The following is a 21,457-nucleotide window of genomic DNA, read 5'->3' on the forward strand; positions in this document are numbered from 1 at the left end:
ACAAAGACAGGATGAAGTAGAAAACACTTATCACACTCTCCTGTTTACTTGCCATCCATCAGGGCCCACTGCCAAAACAGACCTCATCAGCCGGCACATGTCACCTCGAAACTTCACAAATAGATCCTCGGCACGAAAACCTTGGCTGCAGTTTGCTTCTGGGCTAACAGATGAGGGACGTGAGCTATCGGTGCAAAACCACTCGACCAAAGATCGACACGCTTGCATCTGCAAAAGCTCAATCACACGCACAGCTACATAGTACACTCTAAAGTGTGCGTGTGCACGCATTTATTCATCTACACCAGCATAGATGCATTGTATAAATGCATTTAATCCTCTCCTCTGATACCTGTGAGTACAATGACCACACCACTTCAAATATCACGTAGAGGCTGCGAAGCTGAGTCACAATTATCCTGTTATGCTTGTTGCCATCATGGAGGTCCACTGAGGAATTTTTTGTGGGGAAATAATACTATTTGAATAGGGTCTTGAAATAGTCATATGCATGGGATGCAGGCGTATATATCCAAATTGTAACATTATAGGTGCAAACAAACTGTATAACATGACATGTGATTTTTATAATTTTGCATTACTGAGAAAACCGCCTTTGTCTTAGGATCTTTTGACTTTTGCCTCATCTCTGCATCTCTAATTGTAGGGAAATACTTCATGGTTATAAAAAGTAACAATCAACAAAGAAACATTGTGCACATTTATTTGAAAATAAACTCAATTTTATTATTTTTTCCCACTGGCAAAATCTTTTGAAAAACAAGCAGTTTAAACCAGCTGAAGCTTGATGGTCTGAGCTGGGAAACACTCTTATTCACTTTCTTGCCAAGAGTTGAATGAGATTGATTTCACTGTCATATCTGTCTGTTAAATATATACTGTGGCTACAGCCAGCAGCCAAACAGGCTGAAGCAGCTAGAAACTAAAATGAAAAAATGACAATTTGCTGTTTTGTGGGGTTTTACCTGCCTGACTGTTACAATGATTATAAAATGAAGTTCCTGCTCCTGGTCAATAAAACAAAGTAGACATAACATTATTAATGAGCTTTAAACTATTGATAGAGCCACTGTTTCCCTGTTTCCAGTTTTTATCTGAGCAAAGCTACCTGCTGTAGCTGCTTATTTAATGGACAGATATGAAAGTGGTATCAAAATTACCAAAATGTGGAGCTGGTAAATATGAGCATCAACTCTGGTAAACAAGCCAAAGTGAGCATGTGCTCATATCGAGCTGATTACCAGCTGAAACATTCTGTTATAGTCGGAGCAGCTCGCTGCTCACAGGATAACCAGCTGGCCTCCTCTGTCGCTCTGTATGACCACATCCCAGTCAAACATTACAAAGTAATGAACCATGTAGCAAAGTCATACATTTGCATACACGGTCAGTAACGCTCAAGGGCCGGGAACCTCCATAATGGCAGCCAGCGCGTGTGTTACATCACCTGTAAGCACACAACAAATGAGACCCATGAAACTCCTGGTGTCTGTCGAATCCTCTCTCTCCTCCTTCAGAGCTGAGCCTGTTAAATAGACCCGTTTTGACTGGAGTCTCTTCAGACTTGACAGACAGTCCTGGAAGTGAGCAGGAGGCACTGTGGGAATCCATGGCGGGCAAACTGGAAAACACATCTTTTAAACAGTATGTGGTGTTTTCAGATTCCCATTGCCATGGTCACTCCTGGCCCGCGAGGTGCGACCCGTCTCACTGGCTTCCTCGTCCTCGTCCACGTCCAGCTGATCGTCTTTCTTCTTGATGTAGCGCTCATAGAGCACCATAATGACGCCCATCACCCAGGCCGACACGGTGCCGGCAGCAAAGATGACAAAGCCGATGACGACGAAGAAAAGGTAGTCCCAGGAGCCCAGAGTCTGGTGACATAACGTCCGTAGCTGGATGCCCACCTCACCCAGACGACGGCCCTGCATGTCAGCGGGTGAGCCGCACACCGTCTGGCCCTCATCTGTCACACAGACACACACACACAAGAAGGAACGACAAAGGATTAATCACAGGACAACAGGATACAGTGCATCATCATACTTGGGTGGGAAATTTCTTGGAAAAATTGCAACAATGAAGTGCACTGTAGAGAAAAATGCATTGTCCCTCTTTTCTTATATATCTGAACTCCAGGCTGGAAGTGTTATAATAAACAAAATACATTAAGCAGGTCAGCTGTCTTGGAGGGGTATTATTCAGAATACTGAGTCATCTTGTTTTGGGCTTACAGAGATGTGCAGGGTTTGCATTTCTTCATGACGTCAATCCAGGAATAAAAGCAATTGTCCCTTAGCAGCAGCAAGTAAAACTGTATGTTTGTCTGTAAAATATTGCTTTGGTTTAATAAAGAAGGAGAAAAACAACCCTGATTCCAGAAAAGTTAGGAAAGTGTAAAACATAGATAAAACAGAATGTCCTAATTTGCTAATCCATTTTTTTTCCATTTGCTCAATGAAAACAGAACAAAGACAACATATTTAATTTTTAAACTGATCAGCCTCATTGATTTTTGTAAATATCTTCTTATTCTGAACTTGATGAAGCAACACGTTTCAAACAGGGAGCAACAACAGACTGGGGAAGTTGTGGAACGCTCCAAAAACACCTGTTTGGATCATTCCACAGGTAAACAGTTTTTATTTATGTTTTATGTGGAGTCCTGACTCTCTTTGGAATCAGGGTTGTATTTGATTTTAAAGCCTCTGAACAGCTGATTCAAAATCAGAATTGGTTTTCTATAACATTAAATATTCATGAATTAATTAATGAAATAAGCAACTAGCAAAGTTCAAATTTGTTAAAAAATTCATCCATAGTTGTTTTTTTAATTAAGAGTTTGATGCTCAAAAACTCAAATGCTGACGGCTCTGATTGGTGCACACCAAGGTGGTGCCACGTACCTCCAGAAATCTGTCATGTGAAATAACTAAAACTAAAATAAAGTGTTCAGGCAGGAACACGTCACTCAGTAAGAAGTTGCCTGAGAGCTTCCGGGGCTGTCAAAGTGCATTTAATGGCTGATCTCCTTTGCAAATACACAGTAACTCTATTTACATACAGCAAACCTAAAGACCTCATATGATTTAAATGATGCTTTGATGTTTAACGTAGCTTAGCAAGAAAACTCTTACACATATTGTATTAAACAGAGCAGCCTGTTAAATAAATGCGGAACATTTTAAGCAAACGGAGCTGAAGATATCGGTAACATATTCAAGATCACGCAGCTAAAGACTAAAATGTAGAAAACTGCACCAGCGTAACAATGTTGCCTTCTTTATCAGGAAACTGAAAGGCCTAAGAAGCTGCCTGTGTGCCACAGAGTTCAGTTGATGCAGCATTAAATCATATATTTTTTTAAAATCATGGATGAATAATTCAAATTCCTTTCTCCTGCACAGGATTAGAGAGTGACTTGAGCCTTTGTGTCTGCCTGAAACCGCAGATAATAAGGTTCCTCATCGTCAGGCGTTGGGTATGACTACCACTAAGACCTCACTGAAATCCACAAATCCTAATGGAAATGCCGAGTTCCTTCTCTCTCAGAAAACTACAGCAGATGGATGCCATTTTAAAAGGCCTATCAGTCAAAATTAAATACGCCACATGACGCCTGTCAAGAGAAGCATTTTCGGAAAATAATCCCGAAACCTGGCTGAGTCTTTTGTTGCTGTGAGCAGAAACACAGCACAACACAACAGAGCGCTTCCGTCTCCACGCGGCCACTGTTTTTAATTGGCTTCTGTTTTTTCCAAGCGTTTGTGCTCGGGGGAATTCCTGCTGGGAGAGATCAAAAGACTTGGAAGTTTCTGCACAGGGAACAGTCTTCTGTAACCCTGTTTCTAAAACAGCACATCGTCATTTGGCGCCATGTTTTCCTATGAAAATGTGGTTTGAGCAAACAGACCAGATGAAAACGGGATCATTTGTAGATCATTTTAATTGGATAATTGTATACTTGTCTTACTACATTGTTAAAATCTTACACACATAAATCATCAATATAATGTGTTATATGTTGTTGTTTTTCTCGCCTGAGTTTGATGTTACTATTATAGTAATGACTGCAGCGGATCAAAAACATCCTTTAAATCAGTGTTTCTCAAATGTTTTCATCTGATGAACTTGAGTGGCCATTCTTTGACCACCCAATATGTTTCAAACATGGTCGTGTCAATTCATTTCAAAGTGGATATTAAGAAACATGACAAAAAATGTATTTTGTTATACTTATTTCATACAAACTGACAAACAATTGTCAGTGTTTTGGTATGATTTTCCAAATGGCACTGCAGACAGCTTAAAGCTAATCATTTTGACCATATATGTTTCCTTTTACCTAGCATCTGTTTATCCATTCGTTTCAGCTATCATTTCAGCAATTTATCCATTACTTTTAGTGAACTATCTAAACCAGTACTTTTGGCTAACCAGTTTGCCTGTTTTTAATTTTAGGTATTTATTTTGACTGTCCTCTCTTATCTAAGTTTTTAAATAAGTTACCAATTACTTTTAGCTAACTATTTCACTTGTTTGTCCATTAATTTTAGGTAATTATAACTATTCATTACATTTAAATAGTAAAAAACAACTGCTTATTCATTAATTCAGAAAATGCTTATCGTCTCTTAGCTAGCTAATTCACCTATCACATGTAGCTAATTATTTCAACTATTACATTTAGCTAACTATTTCAACTATCATATTTAGCTAATTATTTCAATATCACATTTAGCTAATTATTTCGACTATTACATGTGGCTAACTATTTTAACTATCACATTAAACTAATTATTTCAACTATCACATGTAGCTAACTATTTCAACTATCATATTTAGCTAATTCTTTTGACTATTACATGTGGCTAACTATTTCAGCTATTTCATGTGGCTAACTATTTTAAACTATCATATTCAGCTAACTTTTTCAACTATCACATGTAGCTAACTATTTCAACAATTACATTTAACTAATCATTTCAACTATTACATTTAACTAGTTATTTCAACTATCAGCTTACTATTTCAACTATTACATGTGGCTAACTATTTCAACTATCACATGTAGCTAACTATTTCAAATATCACACTTAGCTTATTATTTCAACTATTACATGTCGCTAACTCTTTCAACTATCACATTTAGCTTGCTAATTATTCCGCTATTACATATAGCTAACTAACTTCTCTGCTAGCTTGCCAACGACTTCATGCACTCTCAGCAGCAGTACAAGGTGTTGCTGTTAAACCTGACTCAGGTTGGTGGGAGGTGTTATGTGACAGAGGATGAGAGGGATCACACTGTAGCTTTCAATCAAATCACTTGACAAGCTGATTTCATAAGATGACTGAAATGTACGCTTTCCTAATATTGTATTTCCTCAGTGCACAAATATCTGTTCTCATCCTCAGAGAAGCTCATCTGCAGCTCACAGATCTGAAAACGAACGTGCAGCTTAGGAACGTGAGGACATTCAGCTTCTCTAAGCTCTGTCTACCACTGAGAATTCAAAGCGTACTCTGATCCTCCCAAAGGCTGCTGCTGCTGTGCACTGTTCACACAATATGCTGTTAGGCTCCGGCTATAATAAACACACAATTCCATGCATGCACGCACGTGCACACTCCCCCTTACCATATATACATGCACAAACCCCCTCCACGAGAATTCTCCATCTTCTATCTCTGTCCTTGTAGAGTCTGCTAGTGTGTGTGCACGTGCCTGTGTGTGTGTGTGTGTGCCTGACAGCTAGAAGGAAACCCTTCTGGCTTCACACACACACACCCCACCCTCCCACCCCGCTCCCTCCACCCAAAGGGACTGGCATCAAAGAAGAGGGCTTTCCCTCCCTCCTTCCCCCATCCACACTCTCTGCTCTATTTCTAGACGCTCCCCTTATATAACAGCTGGGAGAGTGCTAATCTAGCCAGGAAGGCGAGACAGAGGAGAATCTGTCGGTTCCTTCCTGGAGCTTTCTCTCTCTCTCCCGCTCACTCGCTTGCTATTGATGCGTTTCCTAAACCGAGGAGACAAGTGAGCCATGTTGCATGAACCAGGTGAGACCCAGACAAGAGATAGCAAGGCTGCAGAGACGAAACTCACAGCCGAAACACAGTCGTCTCCAGAATGTTATCCTCCTGCCACCCCCACCCCCCCTCAAGCACTAAAAGTGTGCTTTATCTGTGTTTGTCTGTCTAAATGCATGAATCAGTAACTCTGTACTTGTGAAATTTTATGCATACGTGTGTGTGTGTGTGTGTGTGTTTCCATTTATTATGACTTTCCACATGCGAGACAAGGTACTCGGTTTAAGAGGAACTGCCTGCGCTGTCTGCTTGAAAGAGGCGGACAGACTGTGTGTATACATGACAGAGGTAGAGAGTGTGTGTGTGCATCTATGTGTCCGCCTTCTCGCTCGCTGGCAGCTGTCACTGGAAGAGGCTCCACTCCAAATTAAGCAAGACAAAAGGCAATGAGCAGCTAGAAAATAGGACAGCTCTTGCAGGACTCATTTGGATCCGGCCTAAGCTGCACAGGGACCATCAACTATAGTGTAGTGTGTGTGTGTGTGTGTGTGTGTGTGTGAACGTGCATTACTCGTTGTGGGGACATAAATCTGTTTACACGGTCACATTGTGGGGATTTGCCTTCCTTATGGGGACAAAACGCGAGTCCCCTTAACATAAATCTTTAGATTTTAAGGTGAAGACTTAGGTTAAGGTTAGTGTAAGGTAAGGTTCAGGTAAAGGTTAGGTTCAGGTAAAGATTAGGTTTAGGCAAGCAGTGGTTATAGTTAGGGTAAGTCTGGAGGAAATGAATGCAATTCTATGCATTGTCCGTGTCTGTGGGTGGGGTGGGGGGGTTCCTATTAAGTGGTGCAGGTGTGTTGTAGCTGTGGTGTTAGAATTATAACTGGCCCTTTTGCATAGTGACACATCCACACCACAGCATGAGCATAATAACTCAAAGTAAGAAAGACTGCTGAATATCAGACACATCTATCAGCTCGACAGCGCTGAAACAAAAAGAGGGGATCGATACTTGATGGCGCGACCACGACCCACTGATCACACCTGCGTCACGGTATCCGAATAGCTGGATAAAGTAAAGACCGATTGGTAGTTTCACGATAAAAGATGTTTTCCTCCCAGAGCGCAGAGCTGGGTCAATGAGCTGAGAGGCGAGAGGAGACATGAACCGGCTCCCCGCCTGCGATCCTCTTTCAGCCTCTCTGTCATCTGATCGCCTGAACGCTGCCACGCTCCGCCGCCGTCACCTGCGCCTCGTCCCGCTCGGAGCGGAAGGGGGGGGGGGGCTCAACTTCGCGGTCTGCAGCGAACATGCGTGCGGAACGGTGCGCGTTCAGCAGCGTCTCTCGCACGAGGCGCCCTATCCGCCGCCGCTGACGTAATAAAAGTGTGGGAGATGATGGCGTGGCGTGACGGGGGGGGGGTTAATGAGGGGAATCCAGCAGCGAGGGCTCCGCATGTGCCTGAGAAGCATGGAGTCATGAAGGGGTCTGAAGGAGATGTTACTGCCATTTTGTTACGAATCACTTCTGCTGTTGTTTTTCTCTTTTTTTGTTTTTAACTCCTGACTTTTAATAAGGAACCTTTTATTAAGGGTTTATAAAGGCTTTATAAATCTGTCATAAACCATTAATATCAACACTCTTATGGTTGCCAGGTTGTGAAAAATCCCTCTGGCTGATGTTTGTCATGCTGGAGGAGGATAAACAGAAGTGAGGCTGTATTTCTAAAACTGCCCAAAATCTTACTGCATATTAGCTGGTTAATGCTATTTTTATCTGGAAATATATTATGGGAATACACAACATTAAAGCACAATACCAAGTGACATGATGACATGAGGCCCCTTAGGTGGGCCCTGCTTTATTTTGTAATCTCGTGGCACGGTCTTGAAGGAGGCCCCTGTGTCAAAATCTTGATCTTCATCATATCAGTTGCGCTCTTACTTGTTTTATATTCCGATTTTAAAGTGTTTAAATTGATTATTATGCAACCAATCACATTCCACAGAGAGTAGGAGGAACAGGGGGTCAATAGGGGCCTAGGTCATTTCTGCCAAGGGCGTAACAGGTTAATCAGGCGATAATTCAAGAAGCAAGGATTTTTTCACAACCTGGCAACCCCATAGCCGGTCTCAGTAATGGCTTATGTAAAGCTTAAATGAATTATTTATCAACCGTTTATACAACTTTAAACGCTTTATAACCGGTGCCTCATCAGAGAGTGGTACCATTCAATGTTTATCTGCTAATTAAGTGTCTGCTTTCTCTTTCACAACAATTTCTCGGATGTCCCTGATTTGTATAAAACACTAACAGCTGTATTTGTTGTATGGAAGGTGCTACATAAATAAGCCTTTATCCTTCCAAGGCATACAGGCTGTTTATTGAGGGCAGCCACCAGCAAAAGGCCAATAGTTTACATAACAGGGCATTATCTAATAATTAATAACTGGAGCACGACAGCTCTTATTTGTGATTGGCTCTCTGGGGCCTCTCCACTTGATACTAAAGAAAGAAAGAGCAGTAAGGGTTGTGTTGTGTCACCTTATATGACATTACAATAAAAGAGAATAGATGATTGATATAAAACCTTGGAACTTGAAGCCCTCCAGGTGCACCCAAAGGCACAGGTCCTCGTTGTCGCACTCGCAGCTCCACGGGTTCCCGCTGAGCCCCACGGAGCGCAGGGCGGGCAGCGCGATCAGGGAGGTGATGTTAAGGACCGTCAGGTTGTTCCGACTCACATCCAGCACCTGGAGGGCCGCGTTTTCTGCAAACGCGTCCTGGTGAATCTCTGAGAGCCCCGGGTTGTCCGTCATCCTCAGCATCACCAGGCTCGCCAAGGGGCCGAACGTCCTGTCCTCGATCCGGCTCAAGGTGTTGAAGGAGAGGTCCAGGTAGGCCAGCTTCCGCAGATTCCCAAACGTGGACTCGGATATCTCCGTCAGGGAGTTGTTGCTGCAGTCCAGGTACACCAGATCGGAGAGGTAGTTGAGCGCGAGCGGCGGCAGCTCCACGATGCGGTTGTTGGAGATGATGAGCTGCCGCGTGGCCAGCGGCAAGTTGACCGGGAAGGTGGTGAGGTGCTGCCCAGCGCATTGAACCACCAGCTGGTCATCACACACACACCTGTCTGGGCAGCCCGAAGAGAGCACCGGGGATGAGTTCACCCCCGCGGTGAGGAGGAGCAGGACTATGAGCCGCAAGGGTTGCGCGCTTGGCTGCGGGGCAAGACGCATGACACCGCCGAGGGCTTCATCCAGCCCGTTTGGAGAGAGTGAGTCGCAGTCACATTCTTCATTGATACATCCTCACCAAGTTGTTTGTCCCAGAAATGATTTCCACTGAGGTCAAACCTGACGCTTGCCCGTGGCAACCTCTCGCGCGTAATGTCTCAGTTCATCCTGTGGTTGGTTCTGGATCCAGCGCGCATCCGCTGTCTGGAACTTGACAGCCAGATGCCTTCATGCCGTTTCAAATTCCATGGATTCATCGGGTTTCTTCCACCAAAACACATCTATTCGCACATCGTAAACGCTCACAACGTCCTCTCGTAGTGCGCGGTTTGCAATGATCACGGCCAGTTGTTCCACAACATATTTGCCATCGTCTCGCTTTCCGAAACTGAATCCAAGTGAGGGGGGCGCACTGAACTGCGCGCGGGTGGGGGTGGGGGTTGCGCTGAGTGATCTCACGCTTTGGTGTGAGCTGGAGCTCTGGGCAGCGGAGGTAATGGAAACCTTTTTTTTTTTTTAATGGCATATGGGGGCAGCAAAGTGCAATCCATGCATAGCTGTGGAACCTGCCGTAATAAGGCTGACGACAATGGCCCAGCTGTAGGCACAGATCTACACATGCCTCAGGTGTGTGTCTGTGTGTGTGCATGGGAGCTGCATCTACATAAGATTAAACATGTGTGTATGTGTATATAAATATATGTCTGTAGCCATGTATGGATGCTAGATTCTATTTATGAGGCTGCCTCAGGTGTGTGTGTGTGTGGATGTGGGACAAAAAGCAGGTGCACCTGACACCTGGGAAGCATATTGTAGGCTAGCATATCTGATCAGATCACATTTTAGGCTTTGGAAACAATAGAGGGGTAATGACAGCAATGTGTTGAGAGGGATGATCCATATCAGCCTGTCTACACCATTCAGGCCTATATGTGCAATGATGCTTTCACAACAATGTCTGACCCCCCCCATTCAAAGCCTACCCAGTATACAGCCAGATGATGGGACGAGATGAGATGGGACAAGGTGGTCTCAGGAAGCAGTTGTTTTTCTCCTCTCTCCAGTCTCAGTATGAGTTCTGAGTCTATTCTTGGTTCCCTGTGTAGGTGTTGAAGTGCTGAATCAGACTCAGCATGATGGAGGAGGAGGAGGACAGATGTGCCGCTGACAGTCGGTGAAACTGGACACTCAACAGCCCGCTGCGCACTGACCACGCTCATTCTGTTTCTCTCTCACGTACATCCACAAAATGAATTTTAGGTTTTTTCCCTGTGTATATTCGCAGGTGACGAAAAATAGAGCAGGAGGCCTATAATCATGCATAAGCTAATGCTATTTCACACTTGCCATCCTGTGGACTGAACTAATCCATACAGCTGTTTCTGTCAAGGATATTCAGTGACTTTATGAGGACATCTAGTGACAAATACTGGGTAATGTTTTACACAGTGAGCAGCAGCCTGCAACAATCTTCATATATACTTTCATTTCTAATGCATGGTTTACAGCTTGACTGGTACACAAGACCAATGCTTAGGACTATTCTATTTTGCTTTAATATTTACAACATGTACTAATGTATTATTTAACCTATGAACAAGCAGTGGCCCACTCATAACGCCTGCTGTTCAGTCATTTCAAGCTCTTGATGGCATCCGAAAGTTTCCACACGGTGTGATACCAGGTTGAAACATGTCAGGCTGAATTTTTGGAAAATATTTTGCTATAAAATGGTGGACAAGACATTTCTATTATTTCCATTTGATGGAATACTGCTGCCATTTCTGAGGTTTTAGGCTTGAATATTTCAGGAAACATCATATTCCCAGCTTCAGTGAGGAGTTGGAACACTATGCCAGCCTGGGAAACAAAAGGGGAAGACTGTATGTGATGGACTCAAAGAAAAAAAACATCTAAAAGAAAGGCTATATCCCAAATTTAATCAACCAACTAGATTGTTCCTAAGCGCAATCACAACAGGTAAGAATAATCTCTTCAAAATACAGGCTGCATGCTTTCTCCAGTAAACCATAACCTCTGCCATATCTCCATCTACGCTCTCATAACTTCCTTTGTTCACAAATGTTATCCTGGCATCATGCAGTGGTCACTGGAATGATTAAGTGTCAGTCTTAGCATGGTCTATGACACGCCTCAACATTTTTTCACCGCCATGTCATCCTACATTATGAACAGTATGACAGATAAGTTGTGAAATGTAGAGGAAAAGCTCATTATAAAGCATGCTGTCAAACAAGGGTGGACATTTGTTTGTTTTTGTAATCCCTCTTTGTCAGTCATGTCTTACCACAGTTGCAAGGACTTGTCGCCCATTTTATTCTCTTTATGGATAATCTGCATTCATAAAACCTGTTTTGGTGCAACAAGTGTTGGCATGTTCAAACAACAGCAACAAAAAAACAGCAGTATAATATAGTATAATATGATATAATGTCTAAAATGATTATGAGTTCAGTCCCATGTCTGCAGCTCATGCAGTAGTGGACCTGGGACTGCTAACACCACTGACTGGTTTGCATACCTCATCTTGACCTGATATGTGATACAGGAAACTCTGGCCTGTCAGGTCCCTTCTCGCCTCAACTGAAGGCGGATTTTTTTTTGGATGCCTTCCATTTAGGTCTGCAGGACCAGGGCCCTGGTAATGTGAACTGGCTTACTGGCACAGCTTTCTGGGGCACTTCAAAAGGACAGAGCAATCACTAATGTTATTACATGTGCCTGTGATGTTCCTGCCAAGTCGAAACGTCTGGCATAACAAGGGTTGTAACTCTGACGCTGTCAGGTAAATAGGCACCTTGAATATTGCGACCAGTTACTCATAAAATGTTTTTAGAGTTGTATCAACTCAACGCTTCATATCTGCAACATCAGATAATAATTAACCATAATGAATAATCTATTCTATGCATGTATTTAAGCAATGATACATTTATCTCAGGTTGTGAAAGAAACCGGAGAGGGGTATATTCAATCACATGATCATAGCCAAGCCAAAGCCACTTGTTTTATGAGATTATTTTATCTCTAGAGGTTGTGAGGAAGAGATATCACTGCTTCTCCCTGGCACTAGTTTACAGTTACTGCCTTGCCATCTAAAACTTGCTGAATTTTATCTTCAAAAATGTGAAACCTGATGAGATAAAACTATTCACAAAAGTCCAAAAATTTTATCAAAAATCTGTAGCAGCACTTTATATTTTCTTCTTTGCAATGAAACTCCTGCATTGAAAATCTCACTTAAGTGTAATTTCACAAGTAGTATTGTACTTCTGTTATTTGTATTGATACTTAAACTGAATTATTATCATATTATTAAATTATTAAAGTGTACTAATAAAGTAAATAACAAACAAACAAACAAACAAAAGCAAATGGCCACCATACTGTGCTGTGCTATGATATATTAAATCATTTGATTACCATCACTGATGTTTTAATGTGCGAGTTGCACACCTAGTTGGGTGGAGCTAATTTTAACTATTTTCTATACTCTTGAATACTCTTGACTCTTTTATATGATCCTCATATGTTTTCTATGTAAAATCAGCAACTACAGCTGTCAAAAATAAACGTGGTGCAGTAAAAAAAAGTGAATATAACCTGATAGTAGTAGTGAAATATAGTGGAGTAGAAGTAGTATAAAGAGAAAAAACTGTATTCAAATAAAGGAGGCCATAAAAAGTTTGTAACTTACATCCCACCACTGCGTGCTGCTAGCAAGTCCCAAAGCAGGCTAAGCTATTCATGCTAATCACTGCGGTTGGGGAGTCCTCTGGTTCGGCCGGTTACCTAGGTAACGCGCGTGTACAGGCGGTGTAACGCGCATGTCACATTAATGGAACCGATGTTGCTTGGGGGACTGCGTTACTCGGAGTAACTTCATTGACAAGTTAAACCGGGTGACATTTAGCACATATTAGTGATAAAAGATGTCGAGTAAATCATTTTCCAAAATAGAGACTTGTTGTACAAGCGGCCGCTACGCCCACGCTGTGCGTACGTGCGTTACGTAAGCAGGATGCGTTTGGGTTCGAGAGTTCAGTGGGAACGGTTCGTCACTGTGGCTGAGTGTTAGCTGTCGACGTCGAGCTCCACATCTGTAAGGTACGGGAAACGCGTATTTATTCTTATGGACGGTGTGTGTGTGTGTGCTTTTATGCGTCCTCTTAAGTTTGTCCGTCTGACAAACTCGTGACGCCGCTAGAATCCTCATTTGACCTTATGTTTTAATGGCGTCCTTGCTCTCCGCTGTGCGTTTTACAACCTCTTTTCACCTGTTTATCAGAGTTAGAAATCATTTGTTTGATAGAGGGCAAAGATGCTCACCCAAACACTGATGTTCTGCATTCATATGCATGAAAGTGAAAACATTTTCTTTTACTTCTTTGCCCTGAAAAGAACTCATCGCTTGTCTTAGCTATGGCAAAAATGAGTAAAGCTAGCCTAAGATAAAAAAAAAAAGAGTTGTTACGTTCAAAATCAGTCAAAAGCCGAAATGATGAAACAGTATATTAATGCTCTTCTAATCTGGAATAAGCAAAATAATTCGCCTGTATTCTTTCTTTCTCTTTAAAGTCTGCCAGGATGGTTGCGCTTTCTAAAGAGTATGGATATGTGGTGTTAACTGGCGCTGCCAGTATGGTGATGGTTGCACACCTGGCCATGAAAGTAGGCAAAGCCCGCAAGAAGTACAACGTGCGGGTGAGCAGACGTGTTCACTCTTTCTCATTAATGCTGTTTAAAATCTGCACCCACCCATTCAAACATGTCTGCTGTGTGCTCGCACAGCTTCATGCTCAGGCCCTGCATCTCTTCCTGGTTTAATAAAGTTACCTTTGCCCTTCAGTATCCTCAGATGTACAGCGACGACCCTGCAACTGGCAAGATTTTCAACTGCATCCAGCGTGCACACCAGAATACGTACGTATGAGCTTCAGCTCGAACTTGCACGCATGGATTGATGTGTGTCATGATTCACAGTAACTATGAAGATGTGAAAGTTAACATGCTGTTATCACCTCTCTCCAGCCTGGAGATATACCCTGCCTTTCTTTTCTGCCTCGCTATTGGTGGTTTGCATTGTCCTGTAAGTAATACCTCTAAAGCGCCAACATACTGCTTTCAAAATAGGATGTTACATACAAAATATTTAGCAATCAAAGCACAAAATTTGAGTACTGTTTAACTGGTAGGATAGTGATATGCAGGGATTTTGGAAGAAACGTATTCTTGTTATATCTGAGTGTGTTGCCTTTGTTTGTGTATGTGTGTGTGACTATCACAGCGTCTTGTCAGTGGACTTGGAGCTGTATGGATCATAAGCAGAGAGGTGTACGCACATGGGTACTCCACTGGAGGTAAGATAGATAGGTCCTGTTTCATTTACATGTTCTGCTTTTGTAAGCATGGTGTGAAGGTGCTATTATTCTTACTATTCTCCTCAACCAGATCCTAAAAAGAGAATGCGTGGAGCCTTCGGGAACATAGCCTTGCTCGGGATGATTCTGACCACGTTCAGCTACGGCCGCCACTTGCTCGGCTGGACGGGACCACGGATGGGCCGCTTCCGTCAAATCAGCGCTTCAAATTGAGGACGAAACTCACTCAGTCATTCGCCTTATAATCAAAGCCACTCTGCATAACCCATATACTGTGCGACATGTGTGCTAACCTCGAATGTAACACTTCATATCAGGCAAAGTTTATGCTCTCAAGTGACCTGACTGGTTTCTCATTTAGTATAAAGGTTGTGCTGCTGTTTTGATGGGCACTCCCACAACATGCAGCCTGTCAGTCTGTCTTGAGAGCGTTTTCACTGGCGCCCTGATTTCGACATCTTCAATTAGGTGGCCTCATGGCTTTTCATGTAATCTGTAATTTTGCTGTAAACAAATGAAGATGCTGTAACAAAAAGTGCATTTTCAGAGGGAGTTTAGCCCTGCCATGTTTGATGAAGTGACTATCATCTTGTGTTTGCATTTGTCCAGATTTTGTATATGAATGAATACCTAAAATAGGTTAGTGAGGAAAGATTGCTGTTGTAGAGTAAAAAAAAACCCTCCATTATTCCAGTCATTCTGATTGTCATTTTAATTTTTTAGATTGTATTTTTCATACTGATAAAAGGTTTTGACATTTGTCATGCTGATGATATCAAAATGTAATACGTTAGTTATAAATCATTTGCATTGGGAGGTGAATGGGTATTGACTGAATGTGAGTCCTGTCAACATCGGTTTGTGTTTAAGGGAGTGGCTTTCTTTTTATAAAGCTGAGCAATTGTTCAAAGTCCACGCTACTTGTCTGTCCAGATGGATTTATATCTCTGCAGTGCTGCTGGGCTCCAAACAGACTGCAAAAGAAAATGCCCTTCATACAATGACAGCACAGTGCATTAGAACTCACCCACATACTATAGCTATAACTTAACAAGGTCCCACCCTCTATACATATGCGGAGTAAAGCTCACAACATTGTGGTTTCTGTTTTATTATCAAACAGGAAATCCTTATATCAATAAATTCTTACAGTCCATATTTCAATGGCATATTATCACACATCACTGTGACTCACACACTTGTGTAAAAACTGACACAACAGCTTAGTTCCAGCACATTTGCATGTTACTCCAGCTAATACAGATACAGGTAACGACAATCTAAATTTGAAACCGCCTTTGTGCCTCTTCCCATTTCTTCTCCATTTAAAGCATTTGAACTAACTAACCTTGCGCAGAAACATTCTTAAAAATATGAATTTTACAACACATGTAGTAATAGTATTGTTTTATCTTTACAGTTTACTCATTAAATTGTTTATTTAGTGCAGCAGGGTGTTTTTCAGTGTGCACTGGTGGATTCGACATTCATCATCAAAAACAGAATAACCAAATTCAAGTTTAACATACCAGCATCAGACCATGATGACACACAAGTTCCATTACACTACACAGTAAAGAGCTGCAACAGTATATAATTTGGGGTAACTTGGTTAATAAATTTGAACAATCATATGATGAGCAACTTTGACAGTAAGAGAATCGGCGTGTCTGGTTTTCCAAACACATGGCTTTTGAATGATAAAATCACTTCTGATTTTTGTGTAGATTTCCTGCAACACCTCCGTTTTAAGACAACATGTGCAACCTGGCTATCGGGTTTTAAAGTGCACTTCACTAATATTTGGTCACCAAAGGGATCATAATTTGTATTGATTAATCACTTTGGGCATGTTTGATACTTTCTCAGGTGTCTTAAAGCACTAAATATCCTCCCTCTGTCTTTGTCTCTCACTCTCCTATTTCTTGCTGGATAACCTGAGGTTGTGTGTTAATTACATTGGAGGACTTCATGCAACCTTGATCCACAATACCTCAGATGTCCCCTAGGGGGCACTGTGAACTTTCATGTCACTTTAAAGTGCTGTGCGTACAGGAGGGGTCAGTCAAGGGTGCAGAGAGGTACTTACAACTCACCTCAGAAGAGAAAGACAACAAAAAGTTTCCATCGGACTGAGGATCTCTGGAAACTTAAAGGGAATGTGGCTCTACGTACCTCTGAAAACTCCTGTTTCAAAGACTTCCTCATGGAGCCTCAGATAAACACTTTTATCACTGACCCAAAACTCACAAGGGGGAACTCATCTGCAGGGATGCGGCTGCATCCAGGCAAAGACTTGTCTCTGATCCACACTGGTCTTCTTTTGGCGTCCGCTTCCCTCAGTAGGTGTATCTGGAGAGTGGCGTGTCCTCCATCAAATCGTCCTGGAGAAGATAATTAAAATAGGATACATTCTACTTTTAGAGTACAGTTGTTAAGAATGACTTTGCCAAGGTGAGAAAAAATGCAACAAGGCTTATACGCGCAGTTGGACATTTCTTAAATGGCAGATGAGGGTTTTGATGGTTGTCTGGAGATAAACATATGGAGCTGTGAGAATGCACAGTCACAAGTGATGTGAAACTGTAAAAACTGATTTTCTTTCATCTCTGTGTCTGGTTCTCCTCAGAAAATCTCTCCTTGAGTGTACTTGTACATTTGAAAAAGACTGGCCTTACTAAAAACAGGATTCAATACTTCTTTTTAGACATTCAACAGTGAGTTTGGGTTGCAATTAAAGGTGCAGCAATTTAGTATTACACCGCCATTAAGCTGGAGACTACAGAGAGACAGATGTCAAAAAGTTAAGCTCCAAAACCACTAGATCCTACATTTCCCATAATGCAACTGGATCCTGTCTTTCATTGAACCCTCCCTGCCTGGTAAACACCCACTTGTGTCAAACTCTAGACCCTGAGTTCCCAACAAAGACTAAAGCCGGAGTTGTGATAACCCTGATGACATCATCCGAGTTGTTTCCTTTAAGGGCATCTTTAACAGCCTTCTTGTATGCACAGGAAGGTGTATTTTACCATGGGTAGATCCTGCAGCCGATGGAACTCTGGGTGGTTTGTCCTTTGGCGGAACTTGAGGAAGAGGACGACGAAGACAATAGCGGTGGTGACAATGAACACAGACAGCAGACCAGCCAGTAGGGGGTCCAGAGGGGAACTCGGGCGGTGGTGGGACCCCTTGAGGTCTAAATGGCACAAGATGGACAAACATGAGAAAACATAATGAGAAAATAAAGCCAGTCTAAGAGGTCACAAACAACACCATCTCACCTGTCCACCACCTTACCTTCATCTCCAACATTCAGCTCAGAGGGGACCTCCTGGTGGGTGGGCCCCGCAGGACCCCGGCGTGGAGCGGAGGTCAGAGGGTGCACTGTGGTCGGTGATTCAGATTGTGGCTGGATGGTGGAGCCGTGGGCTGTGGAGCGTGTATCTGGCACCGTGTGAGCTGACGGAGATGAAAAGGTTGTGAGGGGATCTCTGGTCAGAGGGGCTCTGCCTTCAGGGGTGGAGAGGTGTTGGGCAGGGGTGGTGCTCCGTACAGTCGGCGTGGATGAAAGGCCGTCTGCAGCAGCTGAAAGTGGGGATGTGAGGGCAGAGCTGTATCAAGTCAAAACAGCATACAGAGAATTCTTCAAAGGACAGGACCCGTATACAGAGCAGCAGCCTGCGGTAACTCTGCACCACCCTGCTCATGAATACTGATCACTCCCACTGACATTAAAGCTGCTGTCCACAATGCTTTTGTTGTCATGTCCCACTAATCCTGCTCTGCAACGGCAAGAAACCCTGATCAAAACAGAGCCAGCATGATGCCACTGACCTGTTTCACACACTGTTTGTATCTTCACGCACCAAATCAGCAGTATAATAACGGTGGGCGTCACTACTGTGGACGAGTCAGATCAGCAACCGATATCAACACAAACGTCTTTCACCATCTTGAACACTGTTTTTAATTTGCTGCTGAGGGCAACAACACGCCGAGCTTTAAGTCACAGAACTGACAAACACAACAAAGGATTGTGGTGCTGATCGATGGAATATTACAAGTTAGTTGCTGATAGATAGAAAATAAAGGCTGTTTTTTAAGGAAAAGGCAGATATTTGCTGGTTCTGGCTTCTCAAATGTGAATATTTTCTGTTTGTCTTTGGGGTTTGGAGCATTGTTCAGACCTCTGAATATGTCACTATGGGTTCTGGCAACCAGACACACTGATTCCCATATAATCGATAAAATAACCAGTAGATGAATGATATCAAAAAATCAATTATTTTCATGTTGTATCTAAGTTCTCTGTGAAACGAGTATACATTAGGGACAGCAGGTCCACTCCCTTTTCTCTCTTTCAGAAGCACATGTGTCTGTTTACATCACGTTTGACAGCCCATGCTGACAGCTGGGGAGGGGGCTGGGAGAGCGGTGTGTTCAAGGAACAAGTCAGACTAGATCAGATCTTTCTACTGTTTACATGTCGATAGAATGAATGGGCAGGCAGTTGTTCGTGCTCCTGTGGACAAAATGGCCAGAATATAATGGCAAAGTGTTGTATTCAAGCTGAAAGACAAAAGCATTACCTCACCATAACACAACACTGATGCTCGGCATTGCTCGAGATACATTTGTGCATATTCTACATGAAGTCATAAAGCAAACTGAAGTAATTAGTGATGTCATTTTTAGCTTTTCAAGTTAGAAACTCCAACAGCAGCTTTTGCCGAGGGACAGTCTCCACGTTATTCTGCAGGGACAGGCAGAGAAGAGACGACGGCGGCTAAAAAAGGGGGCAAGAGTGTGATCTGGAGGACGTTATGTCACATTGTTATTTCTGAGCTGTTCAAAGAGGCTACACAGCATCAGCAGACGGGCTTATATATATTTAGCCTATCAGATCTTGATGAGGTTACCACGCTCATTCTCAAACTCGCTGCAGTCATGCGGCGGTCACTATGTTCCTGGAATGCAGCTGGCAGTGGAGCTGAGCTTCAGGAGGGAGCTGTTTGCAAATAGCTTTTAGTGTGTGGGATGCTTTATTCTTAAGAATCTGGACAAAGTGAACAGAGCAGACCAGAAAATTATTTAGATAGATTTATGGATGATATGATAATCATAATTTCTATGTCTCAGAGTTTCAACAAAGGCCTGGACTTTAAAAAAGAGGCATATCAACAGTGCATGCAGGTCTGTCTTGGTTACCTGAAGGTGAAGGAGCACCAGGGTGAGCAGTCATGGCGGCAGGTGCATTTGTGTGTTGCAACGGAGCCAGTGCAGAGCTTGTAGTTAGCAAGTGTGTTTTATAAACTGCATTTGTTGCAGTCTCTGACTCTGAATGGGCCGCTCCTTTAATGGCGGTGGCAACGGCGGCAGTTTGAGTTGAGGTTTCATCCCTGCCTGCAGGATTAGGTGTCCGCTGTGGGACCTCATTCCCAGGATCCTCTGTCAGGTCAGGAGATGCTGAGCTTCCTGCATGACTCAGGAGGGCAGCCAGGGTGAGGGCAGGAGTCAAAGCACTGCTCTGACCTGCCAAATAAAAGATAAATCCTGCAAATGAATCAATCAATAAATGGTTTCGCCTAAAAAAATTGTGTCTCAAAAAATTCCCCATGTGAGGACTTGGAATCATCATTGATTTCCTGTCAGCTGTTTGATGAATGAACTCACTGGTAGCTCGAAAAACCCAAATATATCCAGTCTGCTATCAGAAAAGTCCAGAAAAAAACAGCAAACCCTCACTGCATATGACTCAACCAGTTAATCTATTGTAATAGTTAATGATCAATATTCTGTTATCGATTAATCAGCTAACACACTGCAGTCTTCTGGTAGCAATGTTTTGCAATTTTGCTTCTAAACCATGTGGGCTGGTGGTAATCTTGAGTGTTGTGTATTTTGCTGCTGCTGCTTGAAATGAGATAAATAATGAAATGAGTGTAAATGAGGCATGTTTATAGGCTGTGAGAATAGAGACAGGGGATTGGTGGACACAGATCAGAATAAAATTAGTAACCACAGAAAGAATCGACGGAAATCTACGTTATGTGCACACACGCAGCCGAGCGGACTGTAAAATTAATAAAAGAACTGAACCTAATTTCAATCAAACGCAACCGGAAGCTTTGGTCGAACTTTTCATTAGATCAATCGACTGTGGTGAGCATCATGTGCAGAATCCGTAACGAGTCCAACTCACGTCAGCAATCCGTCCACATCACAAACACACACACACGCACACCCACTCCAGGGATGACACCTTACCTCTAGTCTGCGATGAGCCGGTAAGGACCACCAGCACGCAAAACACCACATTAATTTCAAATGTCATCTCATTCGCGGCCTTCCCCTGCAGATCGCGTCTGAAAACGCGCCGGAGCGGGCTCTGCGCGGCGGCTCTGCTTTTTAGCTCTGAGCCTGTTTCCGTTACGTGATTTGACAGGGCGCATCACCGGTGCTAAAAATATCCTGAGGGAGTCGGGCAGAAGAGAAGTCGGGGTGGGGCCGCGTGGCAGGCTGCTGCGCGCGGGCGGGCGGTGGGAGCGCAAAAGACGCACGCGCTTTATCCTAAAGAAACTGAACAAGCTGCACGCTCGTGCTTCACCCTCCGGCTCCGTGCCTTTGTCATGACAGATTCACCCATGTCTGCATCCCACCCTCCGACATGTGCATCAGTTCGCGGCCGCTCTTTGCTGCGCTGCTCCAATCAGACGCGAGTGCGTCAGAGGCGCAGTTGTCTGCGTCAGGAGCGCCT

The 21,457-nt window shown here is 43.1% G+C and overlaps 3 protein-coding genes across 3 annotated transcripts; 1 reads left to right on the forward strand and 2 right to left on the reverse strand.

The window, feature by feature from the left end:
• Positions 1-1,658: 1,658 nt before the first annotated feature.
• LOC121615594 (leucine-rich repeat-containing protein 52-like) lies at positions 1,659-9,298 on the reverse strand. Its single transcript, XM_041949981.1, has 2 exons — positions 8,650-9,298; positions 1,659-1,987 (listed from the first exon to the last, which is right to left on the reverse strand). Exons 1-2 carry the CDS (start codon positions 9,296-9,298, stop codon positions 1,659-1,661), a joined length of 978 nt encoding a protein of 325 aa, XP_041805915.1.
• A 4,029-nt stretch (positions 9,299-13,327) lies between these two features.
• mgst3a (microsomal glutathione S-transferase 3a) lies at positions 13,328-15,612 on the forward strand. The gene is made up of 6 exons (XM_041948991.1): positions 13,328-13,423; positions 13,895-14,020; positions 14,166-14,239; positions 14,348-14,405; positions 14,604-14,676; positions 14,768-15,612. Exons 2-6 carry the CDS (start codon positions 13,904-13,906, stop codon positions 14,908-14,910), a joined length of 465 nt encoding a protein of 154 aa, XP_041804925.1. The 5' UTR covers positions 13,328-13,423; positions 13,895-13,903; the 3' UTR covers positions 14,911-15,612.
• Positions 15,613-15,792: 180 nt separating this feature from the next.
• On the reverse strand, positions 15,793-21,091 carry LOC121614894 (putative protein TPRXL). Its single transcript, XM_041948990.1, has 5 exons — positions 20,968-21,091; positions 19,909-20,232; positions 17,998-18,285; positions 17,730-17,896; positions 15,793-17,081 (listed from the first exon to the last, which is right to left on the reverse strand). The coding sequence occupies exons 1-5, from the start codon at positions 21,032-21,034 to the stop codon at positions 17,037-17,039; spliced, it is 891 nt and encodes a 296-aa protein (XP_041804924.1). The 5' UTR covers positions 21,035-21,091; the 3' UTR covers positions 15,793-17,036.
• Between the last annotated feature and the right edge of the window lie 366 nt (positions 21,092-21,457).

This window comes from Chelmon rostratus, chromosome 12 (assembly GCF_017976325.1).
Source record: "Chelmon rostratus isolate fCheRos1 chromosome 12, fCheRos1.pri, whole genome shotgun sequence".
Taxonomy (NCBI): Eukaryota; Metazoa; Chordata; class Actinopteri; order Chaetodontiformes; family Chaetodontidae; genus Chelmon; species Chelmon rostratus.

Excerpts from the sequence above, each read along its gene's own strand:
- LOC121615594 (XM_041949981.1), bottom strand. The coding sequence starts at position 9,298 with ATGCGTCTTGCCCCGCAGCCAAGCGCGCAACCCTTGCGGCTCATAGTC. Across the intron at positions 1,988-8,649 it reads GGAGGGCTTCAAGTTCCAAG|ATGAGGGCCAGACGGTGTGC; the intron begins GTTTTATATCAA and ends TCTGTGTGACAG.
- mgst3a (XM_041948991.1), top strand. The coding sequence starts at position 13,904 with ATGGTTGCGCTTTCTAAAGAGTATGGATATGTGGTGTTAACTGGCGCT. Across the intron at positions 14,240-14,347 it reads CAGCGTGCACACCAGAATAC|CCTGGAGATATACCCTGCCT; the intron begins GTACGTATGAGC and ends ACCTCTCTCCAG. Across the intron at positions 14,406-14,603 it reads TTGGTGGTTTGCATTGTCCT|CGTCTTGTCAGTGGACTTGG; the intron begins GTAAGTAATACC and ends TGACTATCACAG.
- LOC121614894 (XM_041948990.1), bottom strand. The coding sequence starts at position 21,034 with ATGACATTTGAAATTAATGTGGTGTTTTGCGTGCTGGTGGTCCTTACC. Across the intron at positions 18,286-19,908 it reads TGGTGCTCCTTCACCTTCAG|CTGCTGCAGACGGCCTTTCA; the intron begins GTAACCAAGACA and ends CCCCACTTTCAG. Across the intron at positions 17,082-17,729 it reads GGCTGCAGGATCTACCCATG|GACGATTTGATGGAGGACAC; the intron begins GTAAAATACACC and ends TATCTTCTCCAG.